Raw genomic sequence first — 25,143 nt, forward strand, 5'->3', positions numbered from 1 at the left:
AATGAGGGGCTGAGGTCTGTCCTCACTGCGATTAGGTCTGTCCTCACCCTCCACATACCCCTACCTTCCCACCCACATGCCCTCTCTCTGCCTGGACTGCAGACCTTTGACCTTGTCTTGGACCCCAGACCCTCACAGGCTGCAGTCAGGAACTGAAGCCAAATGCCCTGGCCATCTTCGCTCCAAGCCTGGTTTGCGGTCAGTGAGGAAGACTCCTGGCTGTGGTTGAAGCCATGGGTGAGAGACTCACAGAGATGAGATAAAACCCTCCAACACTTAAGTCCTGTCTGCCTGCGTTTGGCACATGAAGAGGCACTTGGAAAAACAGGCTGGTTCTGGGCAGGTCAGCGAGGTGTGGAGCAAGTCAGGCAGGTGTGGGGGAGGCACCTGGCTCGGGGGCAGGTGTGGGGGAGGCACCTGGCTGGGGGGCAGGTGTGGGGGAGGCACCTGGCTGGGGGGCAGGTGTGGGGGAGGCACCTGGCTGGGGGGCAGGTGTGGGGGAGGCACCTGGCTGGGGGGCAGGTGTGGGGGAGGCACCTGGCTGGGGGGCAGGTGTGGGGGAGGCACCTGGCTGGGGGGCAGGTGTGGGGGAGGCACCTGGCTGGGGGGCAGGTGTGGGGGAGGCACCTGGCTGGGGGGCAGGTGTGGGGGAGGCACCTGGCTGGGGGGCAGGTGTGGGGGAGGCACCTGGCTGGGGGGGAGGCACCTGGCTGGGGGGGAGGCACCTGGCTGGGGGGGAGGCACCTGACTCGGGGGGGGAGGCACCTGACTCGGGGGGGGAGGCACCTGACTCGGGGGGGAGGCACCTGACTCGGGGGGGAGGCACCTGACTCGGGGGGGAGGCACCTGACTCGGGGGGGAGGCACCTGACTCGGGGGGGAGGCACCTGACTCGGGGGGGAGGCACCTGACTCGGGGGGGAGGCACCTGACTCGGGGGGGAGGCACCTGACTCGGGGGGGGCACCTGACTCGGGGGGGGGAGGCACCTGACTCGGGGGGGGGAGGCACCTGACGGGGGGGGGCACCTGACTCGGGGGGGGGGGAGGCACCTGACTCGGGGGGGGCACCTGACTCGGGGGGGGCACCTGACTCGGGGGGGGCACCTGACTCGGGGGGGGGGGAGGCACCTGACTCGGGGGGGGGGGAGGCACCTGACTCGGGGGGGGGGGAGGCACCTGACTCGGGGGGGGGGAGGCACCTGACAGGGGGGGGGGAGGCACCTGACTCGGGGGGGGGGGAGGCACCTGACTCGGGGGGGGGAGGCACCTGACTCGGGGGGGGGAGGCACCTGACTCGGGGGGGGAGGCACCTGACTCGGGGGGGGGAGGCACCTGACTCAGGGGGGGGGAGGCACCTGACTCGGGGGGGGGGAGGCACCTGACTCGGGGGGGGGAGGCACCTGACTCGAGGGGAGGTGTGGGGGAGGCACCTGGCTCGGGGGTTGGTGTGGGGGAGGCACCTGGCTTGGGGGGAGGTGTGGGGGAGGCACCTGGCTTGGGGGGGAGTTGTGGGGGTGGCACCTGGCTTGGGGGAGAGAGGGGCAGAAGCACCTGTGTAGAAATCACATCCAGTGAGGCAGCAGGGACCCAGGCAACCCCATTGCCATCAATCCAGCTGCCCGGCAGCTGTTAAAAGTCATAGTATGGGGTCACAGGTCAGCAGGAAGCTGAGAGCATCTAACAATTATAAAATCTGTCAATTCCAGGAGAGATTCAATGTCACTAACATATGATTTTAAAACATCTCATCAATATAAGCATTATTTAAAACAAACACAGTTTGGATGCTTGGCCAATGCAAAATAAACTGTCCATTTAAATCTTAGTCCAGATCAGGAGCGGTTGTCACACCTCAGGAACAAGTCTTGCCACAAGCCCCAGTAGATCAGATCAAGATATACAAACTATACTCTTATCTAAGTAAATAATCTTGCTTCAGTGAATGATGGAACAAAAAAGGCAAATTTTTCAGCAAACCCATCTTGCAACCTGAAGATTTTACAATTTGTCGCAAATAAATATCAAGGTTAAGATTCATAAAGAAGAATACCTCGGAGTGCCCACAGTGCAAGCCACGGCTTCACGCCGTGGTCCCTGTCGGCTGGAACTTTGTTGTAATCCTCAGCAGATCCAGAGTACGTTCCAGTTAACACCTTAGACGCATTGGAAGTCTCGGTCCTATGGGTGCTCCGACACCCTAGGCAGGAGGATGTGTCAATGGTGAGAGACGTCCCACCTCCTGCTGAACCCGAATGCCCTTATCTCTGGGTCAGAGCAGGGACCCTGACCGCTGCTACCAGGGACTGCGGCACCTCCACACCAACGGGCCCGCAAGTTCACCCCTCACCCTGCATCCCTGCTCCATCAGCGTGAATGGGGGCAGTTCTCAGCAAGGGTCCCTCTCATGGGAAGCTGGAAGAAGAGGCCTGGATCCTGTAACTAGGGGTGGGAGGGATCAAGGGGGAAGATTGAAGATGCAGGGAGGGTGAGGAGGGGAGGGAAGATGAGGGGAGGGGTGGGGTGAGGAAGGGAGGGGAGGGTACCAGCCCGGGACACCCGTGCCAGGTCGTTCACATGATCTTTGGAGCTGAGCGATCGTTGGTGAAGGTTTTGCGGAGTTTGACCCCACGGCGGATGAGAGACAACACATCATCAGTGTTGCTGGGTGAGGGTGCGGTGACCGTGACTGATGAATTGCCCCCTCCCTGAGTGATGACAGCTGGTGGAGGCTGCATGCTCAATCCAGTGCCTGCGGAGGGCTGAGTGAAACTGAGGCTGTGTGGCAGCTGGTGCAGCCCACAGGGCTGGGGGTAAGTGGGACTATGGGCAGAGGGGTGGGACTGGGGGTAGGTGGGACTGTGGGCAGAAAGGTGGGACTGGGGGTAGGGACTGGAAACAGAGGGGTGGGGTTGCGGGTAGGGACTGGGGGCAGAGGGGTGGGACTGTGAGTAGGGGGCAGAGCAGGACAGGGGGTATGGGCTGGGGTAGGAGAGGCTCAGGGTGGACCCGCTAGACCCCTGCTTCCTGGCCACCCCCACCCACTCCTCGCTGGTAGTGCGGGCACCCAGCAGTCCGGCGGGTTTGCAGGACACGGGTGGAGGGGGCATTGGCACGACTGGGGGACGGATAGGGATCGGCACACCACTGATGGTTCCCCGGCGCAGGCTTGGCTTGCTGGAGGGTTTCCTGCGGATGGTGGCCACATGCGAGGGAAACCGAGCCTCAGGCTCAGTCAGGAGGCTGACAGTGGAGGCCGGGCGCTTCTCCTGGAACATCCTGCGGTAGTTCTGTGCCAGGTCACTGTTCCGGGGGATGGTAGACGACTTGTCGAAAGTGATGTGGTCCTCCATCTCCCGCTCACCGTGAAGTGAAACGCAGTCGTAGTCTAGCACCAAGACAGGGACAGGGACAGGATCAGGCCAAAGTGAGACCCCAGGACCTGCGACCAACCAACTGTGCCCTCGGGAGGGGAGCTCCTCCTCTCCCTTCCCTGCCCTTAGCCCTCATCACCCACCCTCCCCAGTTCTTACCTCCACCCCTCCCTCTCTCTGTCCTTAACCCCATCCCCCTCCCATGTCCTTACCACCCCTCCCTCCCCATTCTTTATCCCCATCCTTACCTCTCCTTCTGTCCTTGCACTCCCTCCCTCCCCTATCCTTAACTACCCCCCACCTCTACCACCTCAGCCCCCACCCTGTCCCCATCATCAAGGAGCAAACCCAGTAACCCCCCCCCCCGCGATTCTCCATCTCATCCCCCTGCTGAATGGAACATGGGGAAGGATCATTCCTGTATCTACTTTGATGGTTGTGCTGGGATCTTGCTGTGCATCAGTGGCCTATTGGGGCATGACGATGATGACAGGGGGTGCTGTATCAGCCTGATAACCCAGCCGAGGTGGGGGTTCTGCGCTCTGCATCCACTCCCCCCACCACCCAATCACACGGTCAAGTCAAATAGTTGAAAGATCAAATTAACGTTAAAGCTCACCAATCAGTTCATGATCCTTCTTCACCGCTGGAAAACATCAAACACAACATGTCAGCCACACAGTAATCTGTCCCAGCAATCAGCAACACGGTGAACCGTCTTGATGATCAGCACACATTGTAACCGGCCCAATGATCAGCCGCACGGAGAACCGTACTGGCATCTGTGATCAGCCGCATGGAGAATCATCCCGGTGATCAGCCGCATGGTGAACCATCCTGGTGATCAGTCACACATTGAACTGGCATGGTGATCAGTCACATGGTGAACCGCCCCAATGATCAGCCACCCGGTGAACCGCCCCGGTGATCAGCCACACGGAAAACCGTACTGGCATTGTTGATCAGCCGCACAGAGAATCGTCCCGGTGATCAGCCACACGGTGAATTGTCCTGGGCTTCCTCCACTGACTCTCCCCCTTCCTCTGAACTCCCTCCTACCCCACAAGATCCTGTTCCTCGACCCCCCTTCCTCCCACTCAAACCCACTCCCCATCGATCCCCTCTCCCTCCCTTCTCCCCCCACTGCCTCCCTGCTACCCTCTACTTTCCCTCCCTACTGCCCCCTCACCCCCCTCCGATTGCAGTCGACACTCACGGTGTGAGGGGATGGTATCCTCAGAGCAGGAGGGGGTGGTGTCTGGGTGCTGTAGCCGCTTGAGCAGTGCAGTGAGTCCCGGCTGCTACCTGGTGCCTCCCCACTCGGCCCATGGCCTAGTGCCAGGGCCAGGTGCTCACGGGCACTCATCTCACCCAGCGCCGGCTGCAGGACACAACAGGAGTGTCACTGGAGGTCCGGGTAATATCCTCCCACCCAGGCCTGGTCAGCATGGACTCCAGGAAGCACCCACACGGACCCAGGGAGGGGGCGCCCGCACGGACCCAGGGAGGGGGCGCCCGCACGGACCCAGGGAGGGGGCGCCCGCACGGACCCAGGGAGGGGGCGCCCCGCACGGACCCAGGGAGGGGGGCGCCCGCACGGACCCAGGGAGGGGGCGCCCGCACGGACCCAGGGAGGGGGCGCCCGCAACGGACCCAGGGAGGGGGCGCCCGCACGGACCCAGGGAGGGGGCGCCCGCACGGACCCAGGGAGGGGGCGCCCGCACGGACCCAGGGAGGGGGCGCCCGCACGGACCCAGGGAGGGGGCGCCCGCACGGACCCAGGGATGGGGGGCGCCCGCACGGACCCAGGGAGGGGGGCGCCCGCACGGACCCAGGGAGGGGGCGCCCGCACGGACCCAGGGAGGGGGCGCCCGCACGGACCCAGGGAGGGGGCGCCCGCACGGACCCAGGGAGGGGGGCGGCCCGCACGGACCCAGGGAGGGGGCGCCCGCACGGACCCAGGGAGGGGGCGCCCCGCACGGACCCAGGGAGGGGGCGCCCGCACGGACCCAGGGAGGGGGGCGCCCGCACGGACCCAGGGAGGGGGGCGCCCGCACGGACCCAGGGGAGGGGGCGCCCACACGGACCCAGGGAGGGGGCGCCCACACGGACCCAGGGTGGGGGCGCCCACACGGACCCAGGGAGGGGGCGCCCACACGGACCCAGGGAGGGGGCGCCCACACGGACCCAGGGAGGGGGCGCCCACACGGACCCAGGGAGGGGGCGCCCACACGGACCCAGGGAGGGGGCGCCCACACGGACCCAGGGAGGGGGCGCCCACACGGACCCAGGGAGGGGGCGCCCACACGGACCCAGGGAGGGGGCATCCACATGGACCGCTGAGTGGCCACAACGTACCCAGGGGAATGAGAATTCTGTACTGGGTGCTGCGCAATGAACCAGGGCTGATGAGGGAGCTGAGGGTGAGGGAACCTGGAGGACATGGTGACCATACTGTGTTGGAATTCCCCTGCAGTTTGAGAGGGAGACACTAAAATTCAGAGGTGACAGCACGCCAGTGGAATAAATGGAGGTACGAGAGAACTGGCACACTAGCAGGAAGGATGGGAGTTTCTGCAAATAAGGAAGGTGCAGGATGGGTATTGTTCAAAAAGAAATATTTGAATTGAAAAATAAAGTGAGAAGTTAAAGCCAAAGAAAGTTAAAAGTTAAAGCAAAAGAAAGGCCATACAAGGACGTAAAAATTATCGGGAAGAAACAGGACTGAGAAGCTTTTAAGTGTAGCAAGGGCAACTAGGAAGGAAAAGGAGAAACTGGAAAAAATTTCAGAAAGAATACCAAATGGTTTTTTTAAATAAAGAGTACATTAAGAATAAAAAGGAGTCCGATAGAAAATGATGCTACAGAAATTGTAATGGGAGATAAGGAGATGACAAGAAACAGTATTTTGCATCAGTCTTCATTGTGGAATACATTAGCAGTAGACTGATCTTTCAAGAGTATCAGGGAAGAGAGATGAGTGCAGTCACGATCACCAGAAAGAGGTGCTTGGAAAGCTGAAAGGTGTAAGGGTAAGATTGTGGCGGCATTAGTTATGATCTTCCAAGAATGAATAGATTCTGGAGTTTGAAAAACTGGAAAGGTCACTCTGCTTTTTAAAAAGGGAGTGAAGCAGCAGAAAAGAAATCATAGCCCTGTGAGACAAGTGGTTTTCAAACATTTTCTTCAGTAATTCCTTACAAATCACAGAGCATCTATGGGATAGGGAATACTTAAGGAGGTATGTGAGTGGAAAGAAAAAGTTTGAAAACCACTGTTAGACTATCATCAGTGGGGGGGGGGGGGGAAGGAGGAAGGGGGAGTGGGGCGCGGAAGAGGAGAGGGGCGGCATGGAGGAGGGGGAGGGTGATGCGGAGGAGGGGAGATGGGGGGCCGCGGGGAGCAAGAGGATGGAGGGGGTGGGGCAGATTGGTACCTTGCAGGAAGCGGTGGTGGTCATTGCCCGTGGCCGGTCTGTGTACTGGTTGACTCCAGCCTCCAGTTTGGTGTGGGTGGTTTGCGTTCCTGTGCTAGGATATACAGACCCCTGCTTCTGACCTGCGTTGGTGTGAGCACGGTCCAGTGAGGGTAACACACACCGGTCCTAGAGGAGAGAAAGAACACGTCACTGACACCAGTCATCATGTCTTGCTGTCGTGCACTGACTTGTGCAGATTCCTGCTCTGAATGCAGAGGTGCAGCCAACATGCGCAGCGATAACCCCTTACCCTGCACCCAACGACCTCCAACCCTGCACACCCGACCCTGCACCCAACAACCTTTCACCCCACCAACCCTGCACCCCATGACCTCCCACCCTGCATCCAACAACCCTGCACCTGATGTCCTCTGACCCTGCACACCGATCCAAACCCTGAACCCAACGACCCTGTATGCAACGACCCCCCCAAACCTGAATCCAACAACCCCCTGACCCTGCGCCCATCGACCCCCTGACCCTGCGCCCATCGACCCCCTGACCCTGCGCCCATCGACCCCCTGACCCTGCGCCCATCGACCCCCTGACCTGTGCCCATCGACCCCCTGACCCTGCGCCCATCGACCCCCTGACCCTGCGCCCATCGACCCCCTGACCCTGCGCCCATCGACCCCTGACCCTGCGCCCATTGACCCCGACCCCTGCGCCCATCGACCCCTTGACCCTGCGCCCATCGACCCCCTGACCCTGCGCCCATCGACCCCCTGACCCTGCGCCCATCGACCCCTGACCCTGCGCCCAATGACCCCCTGACCCTGCGCCCAATGACCCCTGACCTGCACCCATCGACCACCCCGCGGCCTTGACCATCCAGCTAACTCTGCCAGGCACTGATCATGGCAGACCCCTCAGGACAACACACAATGAGGGATCACAGAGGTACTCTCACCCAGACTCAACCCCATTCAAAAACAACCCAAATAGTACGCCAATCCCCACAGCAGACTCCCTGGGCCAGCACACTCATGACAAATTACAGGGACACCCTAACACAGTCCCAACCTTACCAAGAAACACCCCCAATAACCCTAACCCTTACACCATACAAACTCTAAAACCCCACAGCGGACCCAGCTAGTTAATGAATAATACAGAAACCCACCGGAGAAGAAACAAGGCCAGCAGAGGCTAGAAACAGACACAGTTTAATGAAAACATGGGGCAGCACAAAGTGACAGTTCAGAGTGACACAGAACCCAAGAGGGGGACACAAGTGAACACAAGGGGGCTGATTATCCTGCTGCCCGCATATTGACCTTTCACCCCAGCAACCCTGCACCCCCATGACCTCCAAACCCTGCATCCGACAACCCTGCACCTGATGACCTCTGACCCTGCACACCGACCCAAACCCTAAGCCTAACAACTCTGTATGCAACGACCCCCCCCCCCCACAACCTGCATCTATCAATCCTGCACTCAATGACCCCCGACCTACACCCATCGACCAATCTGAGGAGACCCACACTGGGGCTGGATCAAATCAACTTCCAAACCCTGGAACTCACTGAGAAGGAGAGCACAGAACATTACAGCACAGAAACAAGGCCTTTGGTCCTTCTAGCCTGTGTCAAACTTTTTCTGCCTAGTCCCACTGACCTGCATTCAGTCCATAACCCTCTATACCTCTCCCATCCATGAACCTGTCCAAATTCTTCTTAAATGTTAAAAATGAATCCACATTCACCACCTCAGTTTGCAGTTCCATACTCCCACCACTCTCTGTGAGTCCCTCCTCATGTACCCCCTAAATTTTCCCTTTTCACCCTTACCCATGTCCTCTGGTTTACATCTCACATGTCCTCAGTAGAAAAAGCCTATGCACCGTATATTTACTCTGTCTATCCCCCTCATTATTTTGAAATACCTTAATCAAATCTCCCCTCATTCTATGCTCCAGGGAATAGAGTCCTTATCTGTTTAACCTTTCCCTGTAACTCAGTTCCAGAAGTCTGGGCAACATCCCAGTAAAATCTTCTCTGTACTCTCATTGATATCTTTCCTGCAGTGAGATGACAGTGAGTTGTATAAAGAAAGGTGATGATTCAGCATACAGGAGATTGAAAACTTGGCTGGGTGCACCAACAACAACCTTGCACCCAATGTAACCAAATCCAAGGGAACGAATGACTTCAGATTTCAAATACTTTTTTTCCTGTGGACGTGGCAGAATTACCACTTATTGGTAGTGCAAAAAAAAAAGTGTAACCAAATAAAGAACTGTAAACAGATAATGACTATAAACAAACTGTGCAATACAGGGAATAAAAAAGAAAATCAATAAAGTGCACAAGTAAGTTTGTTGTTGAGGAGTCTGATGGTGGAGGGGAAGCAGCTGTTCCTGAACCTGGTGGTGCAAGTCTTATGGCACCTACACCTCTTTCCTAATGGCAGCAGCAAGAACAGAGCGTGTGCTGGGTGGTGTGGATCCTTGATGATTGCTGCTGCCCTTTGACGGCAGTGTCCCTTGTAGATCTACTCAATAGTGAGAATTTTGCCTGTGATGTCCTGGGCTGTGTCCACTACCTTTTGGAGGGCTTTTCCCTCAGGGATATTGATTTCCTCTTACCAGACCAAGATGTAGCTGGTCAGCACACTTTCCACCACAGATCTGTCAAAATTTACCAGGGTTTCTGAAGTCATACCAAATCTCTGCAAACTTCCGAGGAAGTAGAGGCACTGACAAGCTTTCTTCATGATGCCATTGTGTGTTGGGTCCAGGAAAGATCCTCTGAGATAGTTACTCACAGAATTTAAATTTGCTCACCCTCTCCATCTCTGATCCCCCCCAATGATCACTGGATTGTACACCTTTGGCTTTCCCTTCCTGGTCAAAAATCAGCTCCTTAGTTTTGTGAAGAAAGGTTTGTGCTTTAATAATTGCTGTAGGGGGCAAGGTTGTTGTTGGTGCACCATTCAGTCAAACTTTCAATCTCCATCCTGTATGCAGTCTCATCCCCATCCTTTATACAACCCACTACCGTGGTATCATCGGGAAATTTGTAGATGGTGTTATTGTCTTACAAAGGTATCCAGTCATAGGTGTAAAGTGAGTAGAGGGGGCTAAGAGCACAGCTCTGTGGTGTTTTGGTACAGATGGGGATTGTGGAGATGTTCTTAACAATCTTCACTGATTGTGGTCTGGAGGTGAGGAAATTCATCATTCAGGAAAGCCAGAGATAGGCAATCCAGTGATCATTGGGGGGGAATCAGAGGTGGAGAGGGTGAGCAAATTTAAGTTCTTGGGAGTCACTATCTTGAAGGATCTTTCCTGGACCCAACCCTCTAATGGCATCATGAAGAGAGCATGTCAGGACCTCTACTTCCTCAGGAGTTTGTCCAGGTTTGGTACGCCACCAGAAACCCTGCAAATTTCTACAGATGTGTGACAGAAAGTGTGCTGAATCACAGTCTCGAATGGGGGCACCAATACCTCTGAGAGTAAAGCCCTGCAAAGGAAGTGAACAGAGCCCAGGACATCCCACTATTGAGTACACTACAGGGAACGCTGCCGTTGGAGAGCAGCAGCAATCATAAAGAATACACACCACCCAGTACACGCTCTGTTCTCTCTGGTATCGCACCACTAGGTTTAGGAACAGCTACTGACCCTCCACCATCCATCAGACCCCTCAGCAACATACTCAATCAGGGACTCATTTAAGGAAAAACTTCTCATTTTTTTTCCTCTCTCTATTGTACAGTCAGTTTGTTTACATTTGTTATCTGCTTGCAGTTTATTTGCTTACCCTGTGTATACCCTACTTTTGCTCTATCAATTAGTTGTAATTCTGCCGCGCCTGCATGAAAAAGGAATCTCAGGGCTGTATCTGAATGTCGTGTATGTACTCAGACAATAAATCTAAAATCTACTGCAGTCCTCAGTGCCTTATCATTCACCGTGTACGGCCTTTCTAGGTTTGTCCTTCCAAAATGTAACACCACACACTCGTTTGCATTACATTCCGTCTGCCATTTTTCAGTCCATTTCTCAAGGGGGACATACAGGGGTTCGGACTGGTGAGGGGAGGGGCCTTGGGTTGGAGAGGGGGGCCCCTTGGATGGGGAGGGGCTTTTCGGACACCCTGCAGGGTCAGGATGCAGACCTACCTGGCCTCCAATGCCGACGGAGACAGCAGGGGGCGGTGACAGCGAGGCGGTGACCGGATCGAAGCTGGGAATGCCAGCATGTCTTCCTGCCGCTGGGAGGCACTGAGAACTGCTGCTGGAACCAGAGCATGAGAACCCAGTGAGTCACCGCACGGATACCTGGGCCCACCCCACATCCCAACCTGTGGCCCACACACTCCCCTGTACTAAACACTCTCACCCCACACCCCCTCCCATACCCCACACCCACTCCTGTACCCCACATCCCCTCCTGTACCCCACAATTCCACTCCTACCCTACCTCCAAATCCACACTACCCCACAACCCCACCTCACCTATTAACCACACCCTCACCCCACCCCACACATTCCCCACCCAACACCCCCTAACCCCAACTCGTACCACACCCCACCCATCCCCTCTTCCCACACCCATACCCCCATCCCTCCCCTCTGCACTCAACACCCCACCCATACCTACCACACCCATCTCCCCACCCTTAACCTCCCCTCCTCCCAGACCTCCACCCTCACTCTGGGAACCCAAAACTTCATCACAACACAGAAAATTGGGATTTTAACCACAGAAAGCACAGCGCATCACAAGATGGTCACCGGGTCGGCGCTACGCAATCCAGCCAGCACAGTGCAAGACAGTCGCTAGGTCAGCACTATACGTCAGTCAGACATCCACTGGGTCAGTGCTATGCAGGATGATCGCTGGGTTGGTGCTATGTGAGACGAACGCCGGGTCAGCGCAATGCGAGATGGTCGCTCGGTTGGTTGCTGGATCAGCATTATGTGAGCCAGTCACTGGGCGGCATTTGATGCCCTACCTGGTAAGTGTGCCCCTCCGGGACAGCGTGGTGCTGGGCGAGGATGGGGGCGTGTGGTACGTGTAGTTGTAGTCATCCGTCACCTTCAGGTCCACAATCACCTGCCACAAGGCCAAGGCTCAGCTCTCTGATTGGACACTGCCATACCGCATCATAAGGACCCCTCCCCCCACCCCAGCCAATCACAGGCCAGTAGGCAGGGTGAACTCCCATACCCAGGGAGGGGGGAGAACACCAGCATCATCTGTTAGGCACAACCAGGGACTGGCCTTGGCATGGGGGCTGCTGGAGCAGCTAGCCACTCTCCCTACCTCCCCCTAGCCCCTCCCTCCCCTCTCCCCAGCCCCTCCCCCATAGCTCATCCCTCCCTCAACCCCCTCTCCTAGCCCATCCCTCCCCTCTAACCCAGCCTCTCCCTCCCCGACCCCTCCCCCGCTCCTTCCACAGCCCCTCCCCTCCCCTCCCCTCCACCTCCTGACCCTCTTACCTGCTCACTGGCCGGGGGGAGTGTTTGTGGCTCAGCTGTCAGGATGGTCAGGTCATCCAGGATTGTCTGTAGATGGGTCACCTCCCCCAACATGCTGATCTCCTCACCCTGCCGGGCCAAAGATGGGCTAGACAATCATGAACACAGACTCCCCTCCCCCGTTCTGGCCCCACCTCAGACTGACCTCCCCCCACCTCAATCCAACACCCTCCTTTCCGTGAATGATCCCCTCCCCTTCCCTCTGACTGACCCCCCTCCCCCCGAATGATCCCTTCCCCCAGGAATGATAACTCCTTCCAGACGGAAATGATACCCTCCCCCCCGATGGAAGTGATCTCTCCCCCCTACCAGCACGGGCCGCAGCAGGGAGACAAAGGTGCAGAAGCGGCTGCGCTCCTCGATCAGCGCCCGGCACACGGCCTGCTTCTCCGTGTCCTCCAGCAACGCGTACTTCTCATTCACATCCTGCAGCGCACTGTCCAACTGCAGCCGCACGTCCTCCTTCCCTGTTGGAGCCAAGTACAGTTATCAAGCCCAGCATGGACAGTGCGCAGTATGGGAGGGAGGGCACTGAGTGAAAGGAGAGCACTGAGGGAGGGAGGGAATTCAACCTTTTGCATTCTATATTTTCTCTGTCTATCCCCCTCAAATTTAAATACTTCTCTCAAATCTCCCCTCATTCTCTAGTCTTCAGTACTCCTAACCTGTTTAATCTTTCCCTGTAACTCACTTCCTGAAGTTCTGGAAACATGCGAGTAAATATTCTCTGCACTCTTTCGATCTTATTGGTATCTTTCCTGTAGTTAGGTGACCAAAACTACACACAATACTCCAAATTTGGCCTCACCAATGTCTTATACAACTTTACCATAACATCCCAACTCCTATATTCAGTATTTTGATTTATGAAGGCCAATAAGCCAAAAGCTCTCTTTACTACTTTATCCACCCATGACGCCACTTTCAGGAAATGATGTGTCTGTATTCCCAGGTCCATCTGTTCTACCGCACTCCTCAATGCCTACCATATACTGTTCTTTGTTTGTCCTTCCAAAATGCAACACCTCACACTCGTTTGCATTAAATTCCATCTACCATTTTTCAGCCCATTTATCCAGCTGGTCCAGATCCCTCTGAAAACCTTCGTTACTGTCCACAACATTTCCAATTTATGTGTCATCTGCAAACTTGCAGATCCAATTTACAATATTATCATCCAGATCATTGATTTAGGTGACAAACAACAATGATCCCAGCACCGATCCCTGAGGCCTCCAGTCTGAGAAGCGATTATCCACCATCACTCTCTGGCTTCTCCCATATAGTCAATGTCAAATCTAGTTCACTACTTCACCATGAATACTGAATATCTGAACCTTCCTGAATATCCTCCCATGTCTCTTTCTCTTTGGCTTGGCTTCGCGGACGAAGATTTATGGAGGGGGTAAAAGTCCACGTCAGCTGCAGGCTCGTTTGTGGCTGACAAGTCCGATGCGGGACAGGCAGACACGGTTGCAGCGGCTGCAGGGTAAAATTGGTTGGTTGGGGTTGGGTGTTGGGTTTTTCCTCCTTTGCCTTTTGTCAGTGAGGTGGGCTCTGCGGTCTTCTTCAAAGGAGGTTGCTGCCCGCCAAACTGTGAGGCGCCAAGATGCACGGTTTGAGGCGATATCAGCCCACTGGCGGTGGTCAATGTGGCAGGCACCAAGAGATTTCTTTAGGCAGTCCTTGTACCTTTTCTTTGGTGCACCTCTGTCACGGTGGCCAGTGGAGAGCTCGCCATATAACACGATCTTGGGAAGGCGATGGTCCATGTGGGACCTTGTCAAAGGCCTTACTAAAGTCCACGTAGACAGCCTTTCCTTTGTCAACTTTCCTGGTATCCTCTTCAAAAATCTCTACACAATTGGCACTGTCCCTGACAGCTTGTTCCACACACCCACCACCCTCTGTGTGAGAAGCTGTGGATTGTGTTGAAGGTTGCCGTGGGTACAAAAGGATATAGACAGGATGCAGCTGGGTGAAAAAGTGGCAGATGGAGTTCGCATTTTGGAAAGTCAAACCAGAAGGCTGAGTACAGGTTTAATGGTTAGTTATTTGGGAGTGTGGATGAACAGACGAACCTTGGGGGTTCAAATCCATGCATCCTTCAAGGTTGACAGGATAGTTAAGAAGGCCTATGGGATACTGGACTTCATTAATAGGGAGATTGAGTTCAGGAGCCATGAGGTAATGTTGCAATTTTAAAACTCTCGTGAGATCACACTTAGAATATTGTGTTCAGTTCTGGTCACTTCATTATAGGAAGGATGTGGAAGCAATGGAGAGGGTGCAAAGATTTACCAGGATATTACCTGGATTGGAACATAAACCAAGAGACAAGGTTAACAGACCTAGGACTTTTCTCTTTGGAGTGAAAAAAGATGAGTGAATTGAGGTCTACAAAATTATGTGAAGCATAAATAGGGTAAACAGCCAGCTCCTGTTTCCCAGGGCAGAGTACAAAGTGAAAGGAGGGAAGTTTAGGGGAGACATCAGGGATTTATTTATTTACTTATAAAAACCACAGAGAGTTGTGGGTGCCTGGAATGCTTTGCCAGTGATGGTGGTGGAAGCTGAAACATTAGGCACATGGATGGAAGAAAAATAGAGGGTTTCGGGATAGGAAGGATTTAGATATTTTTTAGTAGGAATATATAGGTTGACCTGTACTGTGCTGTAGCGTTCTACGTTCACCTTTAACTGGTGCCTCAGGTTTGGGCTCCCCAAGCCACATCAGACTGACTCTCCCCCGAATAGTACTAGCATCTGCAGCCTCTCCTTAGAACCTTAGCCCTCGGGAATCTTTTACGTCCTTTCCAGGTGAACGACGTCCTTGTGCAAATGGAGAAGCATGTTGGTTGCAAACGTGGACTCGTTGGCTCAGTCCACTCTGGCATTTGGTATCATATACATGCTGCAGGAATTATCAAAGCACAAACCTTTCTTCACTTTCTTTTGAAGCTTCAATGTGTCCGACGATTTCTTCTTAATCTCTTGCCGGGCTTTCTTGTATTCTGCAAAAGTTCATATGAGGTTGTAAGACCATAGGAGCATAAATAGGCTATCTGGCCCTTCGAGTCCACCCTGCCATTTAATCATTAGATTCTCTATTTTCCCACAGCCCCATTACCCGACCTTCTCCCCATAACCTTTGATGCCCTGGGCTAATCAAGGAGAGGGAGAGAGTGGAGGTGAAGAGGGGTAGCGAGGTGGACGGAGAGAATTCAGAGGTGGAGAGTGAGAAGATGAAGAGCAGAGAGTCAGAGAGAGATAACGCAGGGAGGAGGAAGAGAGTGTGAGGTGGAGCGATTGTGGAGAAGGGGGGGAGAGGAGGGGCGCGGCACGAGGGGTAGGCGTGGAGCAAGAGAGTTACCCTTCGCATGGTCCTTGTCCAGCTGGTTGGCGATCTTCTTCCACTCCTCGATACGAAGCTCCAAGGGATTTATCAAACCATCAGTCAGGGCTCTGCCAGGGAGAAAGGTACAGGTCAACTGGGAGCAAGGGGAGAGCAGGGGACGGAGGGGGACAAGAGAGGGGGAGCGGGGATGAGAGAGGGGGGGAATATCAAGGGTTAGAAACAACAAGTGGGGGCATGGGAAAGGTTGGGAAATGGGAAGGGGAAGAGTGGAAGTGGGTAGAGGGGGAAGGGAGAAAGGGTGTGGGTTAGAGAGAAAGTGTGGGGGGACTTACACGGTGAGCTGTTTGAGCCTGGACTCGATGCTGCGATGCCTCATGCACATCCTGGTCAGGGCCGAACCGATCTCCTTCGTGGCTCCTGTGAACAACAAACCAACACAATCATGTTATCATCAACACCCGCCATCTGCAATACACACCGTCCGCAGTGCTCGCCTTCTGCAACGCACAGTCTACAACATTCATCGTCACTGCCCACTGTCCACAACGCTTAATGCCAGCCATCCACATCACTTGCCATCTCCAATGCACTCTGTCCGCAACACACACCATCAGTGCCTGCCGTCCGCAATGCACACCATTGACATGGCGTCTGCAACGCAAACCATTAACATACAGTGTCTGCAATGCAAACTGCGAACATTCACGACTGGATAAATTCAAAGTGAGATTGACAACCATGCTGAGGGGGACATCATCAACAGCTGGGCTGTGCCTGTGGGTGAACACCTCTACCCATGTCAACATGGTGGCCAGGAACACCTCCACTTCCTCAGGAGCCACATCTCCAAAGTACCTCAACAACTTCTCCAGTTGGCCTGTTGACAGCATCCCATTAGGGTGCGTCACTGAGTAGGACTGAAATTGCTCTGATCAAGGCAGAAGAGAGCTGTGAACATTACTCAGACCATCAAACCAAACCTCCTCCCCTTTCCCCACCGACTTCGTAACTCCAACTACTTTGGAAAATCAGCTAACATATTAAATGTGTCATGCCACCCTGGCCACCTTACAGGAAGGATATGGAAGCTATGGAGAGGGTCCAGAGGAGATTTACCAGGACGTTGCCTGGATTGTGAAACAAGTTTTATGAGGCAAGGTTAGCAGAGCTGGGACTTTTCTCTTTGGAGGGTAGAAGGATGAGAGGAGACTTAATAGAGGTCCTGTAGCAACTGTGTTCGCAGAACGAAATGAAAAATGAGAAAATCATCAGATGTAGTTGAGTTGAAGTTCAGTAAAAGTCATTTTACCCAGACACCTGCAGCTTTTGAAAACTCTGCACGTTCCAAATGACGTCATTGCATCGTGACGTCGTGACGGCACTTGGAACTTCCTGACCCAGTTCAATTAAGCCTCCAGTGAGTAGCTACATGGCACCCCCCCCGCCCCGAACCAGTGATAGGAGGCTAAATCTCTGGTGCCATTAATGTCGACTGCTCTTGGGCGGTTGTCCGAGCCTTTCAGATTGGGGGTTGTGGCAAGGGCCAATCAAGGTTGAGATGAGTGGGCTTTAGTTGGTCAATCGTGAATGTCTCGTGAATGTCCAATACACAATTTGTATGATTGTTTCATAGCACTGTGAAGGAGCCCTCATACAGCCTCTGTAAGGGTGGCACATGTGCACCTCTACGCACAAACACAAACTCACAGTCCTGGAGTTCCTTTGGGATGAAGGATTTCGTTGTTCCATGCCTTAATGTGGAAAGTGGGGCCAATTTTACAAGTCGCTCCTGGAGTCTGCCTAAGATTTCAGTTGGTGGCACCTCCTGTCTGCGTGCTGCGGGTACGAACTGCCGAGGTACAATGAGCAGAGCTCCATAAATCAACTTGGCCAATGAGGAGTTGAGATCCTCCTTAGGTGCTATTCTTATTCCCAGGAGGATCCAGGGCAGCTCGTCTGCCCAATCAGGTCCCCGTGGAGGCGGGCCATCAGTGCAGCCTTCAAGTGCCTATGGAACCGTTCCACCAGGCCATTCAAAAGCGGGTAATAGACTGTCGTGTGGTGGAGCCACATTCCCAACTGTCCCGACAAAATGTCTCAGAGTGAGGAGGTAAACTGTGGGCCTCTGTCAGAGGTTTTTTTAAAAAAAAATTATTTATCATTTGTATCAAAAATATAAATTCAATAACACAGTTACTTAACAAACCATACCAAATTATACAATAAATTTTTAATTTTCTCCCCAACCCCTCCCCCAAAAGAAAGAAGAGAAAAAAAGAAAAGAAAGAACGCTTAATTCTACATATATATTACTAATATATATAGTATTCATTGACTATTTTTATAATTACTGAGAGGGGTGGGCAAAGTGGAGGATGTGGATGGGCTGTTATTTATAAAATCCATATTTGGTTCCCAAATTTTATAAAAGTTTTCAATTTGATTCTTTAAACTACGTTTTTTTTTTCTAAAGGTATACATTTTGCATTTCAATGTGCCATCTGTCTATTTTTACCAAATTCTCAGTTTTCCCACATTACTGCTGTACATTTCTTTGCTGTCACTATGGCTATATTTAAAAAATTTCTTAACATTTATCCAATTTCAGTTTTATATCTTTTTCATATATATTCCCAAGTAAAAATATTCTTGGGTCTTTTTGTATCTTTGTCTTCATAATTTATCCTAGTAATACACTCAAATAATTCCAAATTTGTTCCACTTTCACACAGAACCATACCGAATGTTAAAAAAAAGGTCCCCATTTCCATGTTACACCGAAAACACTTATCCGAATAATTAGAATGAAGTCCATTCAATTTATGTGGTGTATAACTGATGAAGAAAATTATATTGAACCATTTGATATCGAGCATTAACTGTATTTGTAACACTCTCTTGACACAATTTTGACCATATTTCTTCTTGGATTTGTATATTTAAATCTTTTTCCCATCATAATTTTTTCCTTTTAGTTTCTTGATATACATATATATATTCATATTAGTAATAAATTTCTTGATAATAAATGTATATATTATACATTCAATTTTACTTTGTTCTGGGAGTCTCAAATCTGTTCTAGTTTCTTTTTTAAATATGATTTTAATTGATAATATGCAAAAATTGTATTATTTTGTATATTACATTTATCTTTTAATTGCTCAAGTTAAAAAAACTCCTAAAAACAATCTTTTATCCTCTGTATACCTTTACTATCCCAATTATCAAATAAAAAATTATTCAAAGTGAACGGAATAAGTTGATTTTGTTTCAACATTTTAGGCATTTGATAGTTTTTAAACCCTCTCTCCATAAGAATCCCATTCCGTGTTTTCAATAGGTTTTAAAATTAGTACTTCCAATTTTCCTTTAAACAATTCACTATTCCATTTATACAAAATTTGTTCTGGGATAGTTTCTCAAATTTTATTCATTTTGATCTGAATCCAAGCTGTTTTCTCACCCATTTGATAGCAGGACAAAAATCTTAATTGAGCTGCTTTATAATAATTTTTAAAATTCACTAATCTTAGTCCTCCATGATCAAATTTCCATGCTAATTTTTCATGACCAATTCTTCACATTTTACCTTTCCAAATAAATACTCATATAATTTTATTCAAACGCCGAAAAAATGTTTCTGGAGCATGAATGGATAATGATTGAAATAAATATTGTATTCTTGGAAAAATATTCATCTCAACACAATTCACCCATCCTATTAATGTTATTGGTAGGTCTTTCCATCTTCTCAGATCTTCTATCTTTTTTAATAGCAGTGAGTAATTAATCCTTCCCTTTCTTTGGAATTACTGTTATTAATGGTGTTTTAAAAAATTCTGGTTGATCATGTAACTCTTCCATTTTTTCTAACACCCCTATCAATACAGGAACTAATAATTCCTTTAATTATTTATAAAATTCTGGTGGAAAACCATCTTCATCTGGTGCTTTATTATTCTGTAATGACATTAAAGTCTCAACCTTTTATTTCAGAAAAAATGTTACATAATTCTAATTTTTCATCTTCATCTAACATAGGCAATTGAACTTTTCGCAAATATTCTTCTATTTATTATCATCTTTCAAAGATTCTGATTGATAAAGTTTGGCTTAAAATTTCTTAAAATTATCATTTATTTCCTGTGTTTTATAAGTAACTTGACCAGTGTTCTTCTTAGTAGCAATTATTGTTCTAGAAACTTGTTGTTTTTAATTGCCATACTAGTACTTTATGAGCTTTTTCACTCAGTTCACAATATTTTTATCGTGATATTCTATCTCTCTCCATTCTGTAAGTTTGTGCTGTATTAAATCTTAATTTTTTTTGATTCTAACAATATTATTTTCTCCTCAATTTTTTTTTGCACTTGTAGTTCCTTCTCCAATTTCTTTATTTCTTTTTCCAACTAATCCATCTCTTTCATAGATTATTTCTTTACTATTGGATTATAACTTATTATTAGAATCCCATATTATAAATTACTCATTACCAAATCATTGTTAGTTTCAAGAAATTTTTTTTATCTGTTGTCTCATAAATTTGCAAAATTATTTTTCAAGTTTCAAAGTTAGTAGAAGAAACAATATAAAAATTGTTGGACCTAAGGAAGGCAATGAAGGTCAGGAAATGAGGATGCTTTTACAGCGTTGGATTCCACAGTCTTTGGGGGTAACTGAATTTCAAGGAGATATTGAGATTGAAAGAGCTCATAGAGCGTTATGGCCGAAGCCACAACCACATCAAAGTCCACGTCCGATATTGTTTAAATTGCTTCGTTATAAAGTGAGAGAACTGGCGGCGAAACAAGCAAAAGAACGACAGTCACCAGTTTATTTTTAAACTTCTTCAACCTTTATTAACTTTTTAAAACTTTTTCAGAGAGAAGGGATTCACAATCTAACCCAACGACATTAAGTGGCATGCCCCCAGCCTCTGTCAGAGGTGATGTGTACAGGTAGGCAGAACCGAGATACCCAGGCAGAAATAAAAGCTCTGGGGGGCATGAATCAGTCATCGAGTCCGTTGTAGGAACCAGCTCCAGCCACTTAGTGAATCTATCGATGACCGTTAACAAGTACCTAGACCCTCATGACATCCAATAATATCGACATGCACATAGTCAAATCTGTGCTGGTAGTCCATGCACATCTTTGCCCAGTATGTGATCTGCTTTTTGAGTCTATGCCAAACTTGTCAGCTATCAGGTAGACCATCGCTCAAATGGAGGGGTGGGACAGTGACAACGAAAATGCAACATCTCAACACTGTAGGACAATAGGGTGAGGCTGACCTGTGGAAACGTTGCACAGGAGAGTGTTACTTGCAGCCCAAAGGCTACATCCTCCAGTTTCAGGTCATGACAGCAGTTCTATAAGCCGGGAGTTCGTTGTCCTGGCGCTGATTTTTGACGAGCGCCATGTAGTCTACACCTGGAGTAAGGGCACGTACTGCTTGAACGGAGGAGCAGGACAGAGCATCAGCCACCATATTACTCTTACCAGAGACATGTTTAATCCTGGTTGAAAACTTGGATACATAAGATAGGTGGCGCTGCTGGCGGGCTGACCAGGGATATGATGCCTTCGCAAAGGTGAACGTTAGTGGTTTGTGATCAGTAAAAACCGTGAATTCCCTCTCTTCCAAAAAAATGACAGTTTTTTTTGATAGTTCCCTTTCGAACGTGCTTTATTTCGTTTCCAGAGAGCGGAGGTGCCTACTAAAAAATGCTAGAGGCTTCCATTGTCCATTGGTGAACTGTTCCAAGACCTCGCCTACTGCCCCATTAGACATGTCTATCAAGGCGGTTGGTGCATCAATTTGTGGACAGACCAACAATGTTGCCTTCACTAGGGTGTCTTTGGTCTGCTGGAATGCTACCATTATCTCCCTTGTCCACTCAAATTCTTTGGTATTGCTAGACATGAGGTGGAATTGGGGTTTGTACAGCATTTTTTTTTAAATTTTTTATTTTTCACACCATAAATCACATTAGCCATGATATACACTTTTTCTTTTTCACACATATACAGTGACTTTTTCTCCCCCCCCCTTTCCTCCCAAACCACCCCCCCACCCCCCCCTCTCATCCATTTTAGGTATACAATCTAGGTTGCATTAAGCCAGTCAGACAATGTTGTCATTCAACAAAATTACACCAGAAATTCTACTGAGTCCATTCTTTTCTTTCCTTCTCCTTCCACCAACTTAGGTAATGTTTGTCCCCGGTTGGTTTTCGCTATTGTATTTAATGTAAGGCTCCTATACTTGTTCGAATATTTCAATATTATTTCTTAACCTATATGTTATTTTTTCTAATGGAATACATTTATTCATTTAAATTTAGTAGTTTCTTCCTTTTAATTTGGTTATGTATTCCATTAATATTTAAAGACATATAGTTCAGCGTAGCCCTTTTATATTTTGTTTATCTTCTCTTTCCGTTTTTCCATCATTACCTTTCCTCCTTTTCCATTTCTGTTTTCTTATTTTCAACTCTTTATAAGACAACATTCCTACAACATCCAACATTTTCCTTATTCTCCTATTTCTATCTTATTTATCCCCAATCTCCCCTTCACCTCCTGAGTTGTCCTTTATTCCTTGTCGGACAACCACATCTCCCCTCTCCATTTGGATTTGCGAATCCACTCGCAAGCGTCAACTGATTTTGCAGTGACCGCTATTTCCCCCCACCCCGCCTCCCCCAGAAAAGATTTCACTTTTCATGTCACAAAGGTCACTCTTTTAATTCCCTCCTTATTCTCTCTATTCCATTACCTTCCCTTATTAATTCTTGTCTATACTATCTATATTTTCCTCTAAGTACAGATACATTCATGTATGCTCATTGTCTCTATTCACTCTTATACCTCTTTACCCGCATACATATCAATCGTGATCATTTTTACTCTCATTACCCATCTTCATCCCTCAGTCTATTTTTATCTTTACCCACATACATATCAATCGTGATCATTTTAACTCTCATTACCCGTCTTCATCCCTCAGTCTATTTTTGTAATTGTTCTGCAAATTTTCGTGCTTCTTCTGGATCCGAGAATAGTCTGTTTTGTTGTCCTGGAATACATATTTTCAATACCGCTGGATGCTTTAGTATAAATTTATACCCTTTCTTCCATAAAATCACCTTTGCTGTATTGAACTCTTTTCTCTTCTTTAGGAGTTCAAAACTTATATCTGGATAAATGAAGATTTTTTGCCCTTTATACTCCAGTAGTTTGTTGCCCTCTCTTACTTTTTCCATTGTCTTCTCCAGTACCTTTTCTCTTGTAGTATATCTTAGGAATTTTACTACAATAGATCTTGGTTTTTGTTGTGGTTGTGGTTTAGAGGCCAATACTCTATGTGCCCTTTCTATTTCCATTTCTTGCTGTAGTTCTGGACATCCTAGGGTCTTAGGGATCCACTCTTTTATAAACTCCCTCATATTCTTACCTTCTTCATCTTCCTTAAGACCCACTATCTTTATGTTATTTCTTCTGTTATGGTTTTCCATTGTATCTATTTTTTGAGCTAGTAGTTCTTGTGTCTCTTTAGTTTTTTTATTAGATTTCTCCAATTTCTTTTTTAAGTCTTCTACCTCCCTTTCTGCTGCTACTGCCCGCTCTTCCATCTTGTCCATTTTCTTTCCCATTTCTGTTAAGGTCATCTCCATTTTATTTATTTTCTCTTCTGTGTCGTTTATTCTTTTTCTTAAATTCCTGTGTTTGCCATTCTTTAAATGACTCCATGTATCCTTTAATAAGAGCAAGTATATCCTTTACCTTGCCTTTCTTTTCTTCTTCTATTTCACTGTACTCTTCCTCTTCCTCTGGGTTGACCATCTGTTGTTTCTTTGGTGCCCTTTCCTCCTCTTCTTTCTTGTTTCTATTGTCTTCTGTGGTCTCTTCTTGCTGCAGGTGTTCTGCAGCTGTCGTTGCCGGTTGTGGAGATCGACTCCCCAGCTGGTCCCCCCTCCCGTCGGTGTGTTTTTTTTCATTCGCATCGCGCACTTTTACTCGGCTCTGCGAGCCATTTTTGTAGTCCATTATTTACCGACCTGAGGGAGCGGGTTTCTCTCTCCGCAGCGGGCCTCTTCGGACAGGTAAGGCCTTCACCTTTTTCCTCCTTTGTCTTCTCTTCCTCTCTTCTTACCGTTGCTTTCGATTTTTCTTTTTTTGTCGCCATCTTCTTTCCACCTTTATACTCACTTTTCTGTAACTTTTATTTCTGTGCCTTTGTGTTTTCCTTTGTTTTTCCCGACTTTTCTGGTGAGGGCTGGAGTTCACCGTCCGGCCACTACTCCATCACGTGACTCCTCCTCGTACAGCATTTTTGAGCCCAAAAGGCATTCTCAAAAATTCGAAGAGGCCAAAATGGTGCTATTATTGTTGACTTGGACACATCCTCCGGGTTTACCCATGCACCAAGTCAATTTTAGAAAATATCCTGGCCCCAGGAAGATTAACTGTAAAGTTCTGTATATGGGGAATAGCGTAGTGGTCAGCAGTGGTAGTGTTGATGAGACGCCTGTAATCCCCACAAGGTCTCCAGCCTCCCATGGCTTTGGGCACCATATTTAGCAGGGAAGCTCATGGGCTAACAGACCTATTTATGATTCCAAATTCCTCCATTTTGTTAAACTTGTTTTGCAAGCCGCAACTTGTCAGGCAGCAGGCGTCAGGCTTGTAGAGGAGATCCTTGGGTGAGGATGTGGTGTGCGACGCCATGTTTGGGTGTTCGAGTATCTAGGAGTATCTAGGAGCATCTAGGAGCATCTAGGAGCATCTAGGAGCGGGGCAGGTAGTTTGGCTTTTCCAAGGCAGAAAGTCTGGAACGTTCTGGGATCACCAACTGACACCCTTTTGCCCACCATCAGTGAGTGGGCTCTGAGGCAGTTGGCACCCAGCAAGAATGAACTTCCATGTGAACTTATTGTTGCCGAATTTTAGGGGTATAGTCTGTGTGCTGTACGTACAAATTGAACTGTTATTTTCTGCACTGAGCACCAGACCCACGCCCCAGGTATGGGTGTCAAAGCCCGAAGGAGGAAGGACACTAATCTCCACACTCATGTCGACTAGAAATCCGCGCTGGAGTGTTTGTTGCAGATGCAGAGAGGGCTGTTATGGTAGCCAGACTCTGTAGCCATTAGTGAAAACTGGCCAAGGCATTTCCCGGAAAAGTACAAGGGGGTCGGCAGTGGTGAGCTCCAAAACCGCAGCATTGATGGTAAAAACACCAGGTGGTTGTCACAGTCTCATGCTTGTCCAGGGGAATGTGCGCCCTCATCGCCAGCACTTGAGGAGCCTGGGCCTTTGGGTGTGATGCAGCGCTATTTTCTATGCGCCTTGCTGTTTCATGCACCACAGAATACCTGCATGGGCAGCCACTGTTCGAGGGTTATCAAAGTCCTCGTCAGCCAACATGAGGTGAAT

At 49.7% G+C, this 25,143-nt stretch overlaps 1 protein-coding gene across 1 annotated transcript in view; it reads right to left on the minus strand.

Moving 5' to 3' along the window:
- Window positions 1-1,942: 1,942 nt before the first annotated feature.
- The window catches only part of mtss1 (MTSS I-BAR domain containing 1), a 45,294-nt gene continuing 22,093 nt past the window's right edge, over window positions 1,943-25,143 (minus strand). The window contains 12 exon segments of the mRNA XM_069884571.1: window positions 1,943-3,384; window positions 3,990-4,016; window positions 4,587-4,628; window positions 4,631-4,751; window positions 6,807-6,974; window positions 10,980-11,094; window positions 11,816-11,916; window positions 12,303-12,410; window positions 12,651-12,808; window positions 15,281-15,355; window positions 15,715-15,806; window positions 16,032-16,116. Coding sequence (XP_069740672.1) covers window positions 2,570-3,384; window positions 3,990-4,016; window positions 4,587-4,628; window positions 4,631-4,751; window positions 6,807-6,974; window positions 10,980-11,094; window positions 11,816-11,916; window positions 12,303-12,410; window positions 12,651-12,808; window positions 15,281-15,355; window positions 15,715-15,806; window positions 16,032-16,116 — 1,907 coding nt within the window. The 3' untranslated portion in view covers window positions 1,943-2,569.

This window comes from Narcine bancroftii, chromosome 6 (assembly GCF_036971445.1).
Source record: "Narcine bancroftii isolate sNarBan1 chromosome 6, sNarBan1.hap1, whole genome shotgun sequence".
NCBI classification, from domain to species: Eukaryota; Metazoa; Chordata; class Chondrichthyes; order Torpediniformes; family Narcinidae; genus Narcine; species Narcine bancroftii.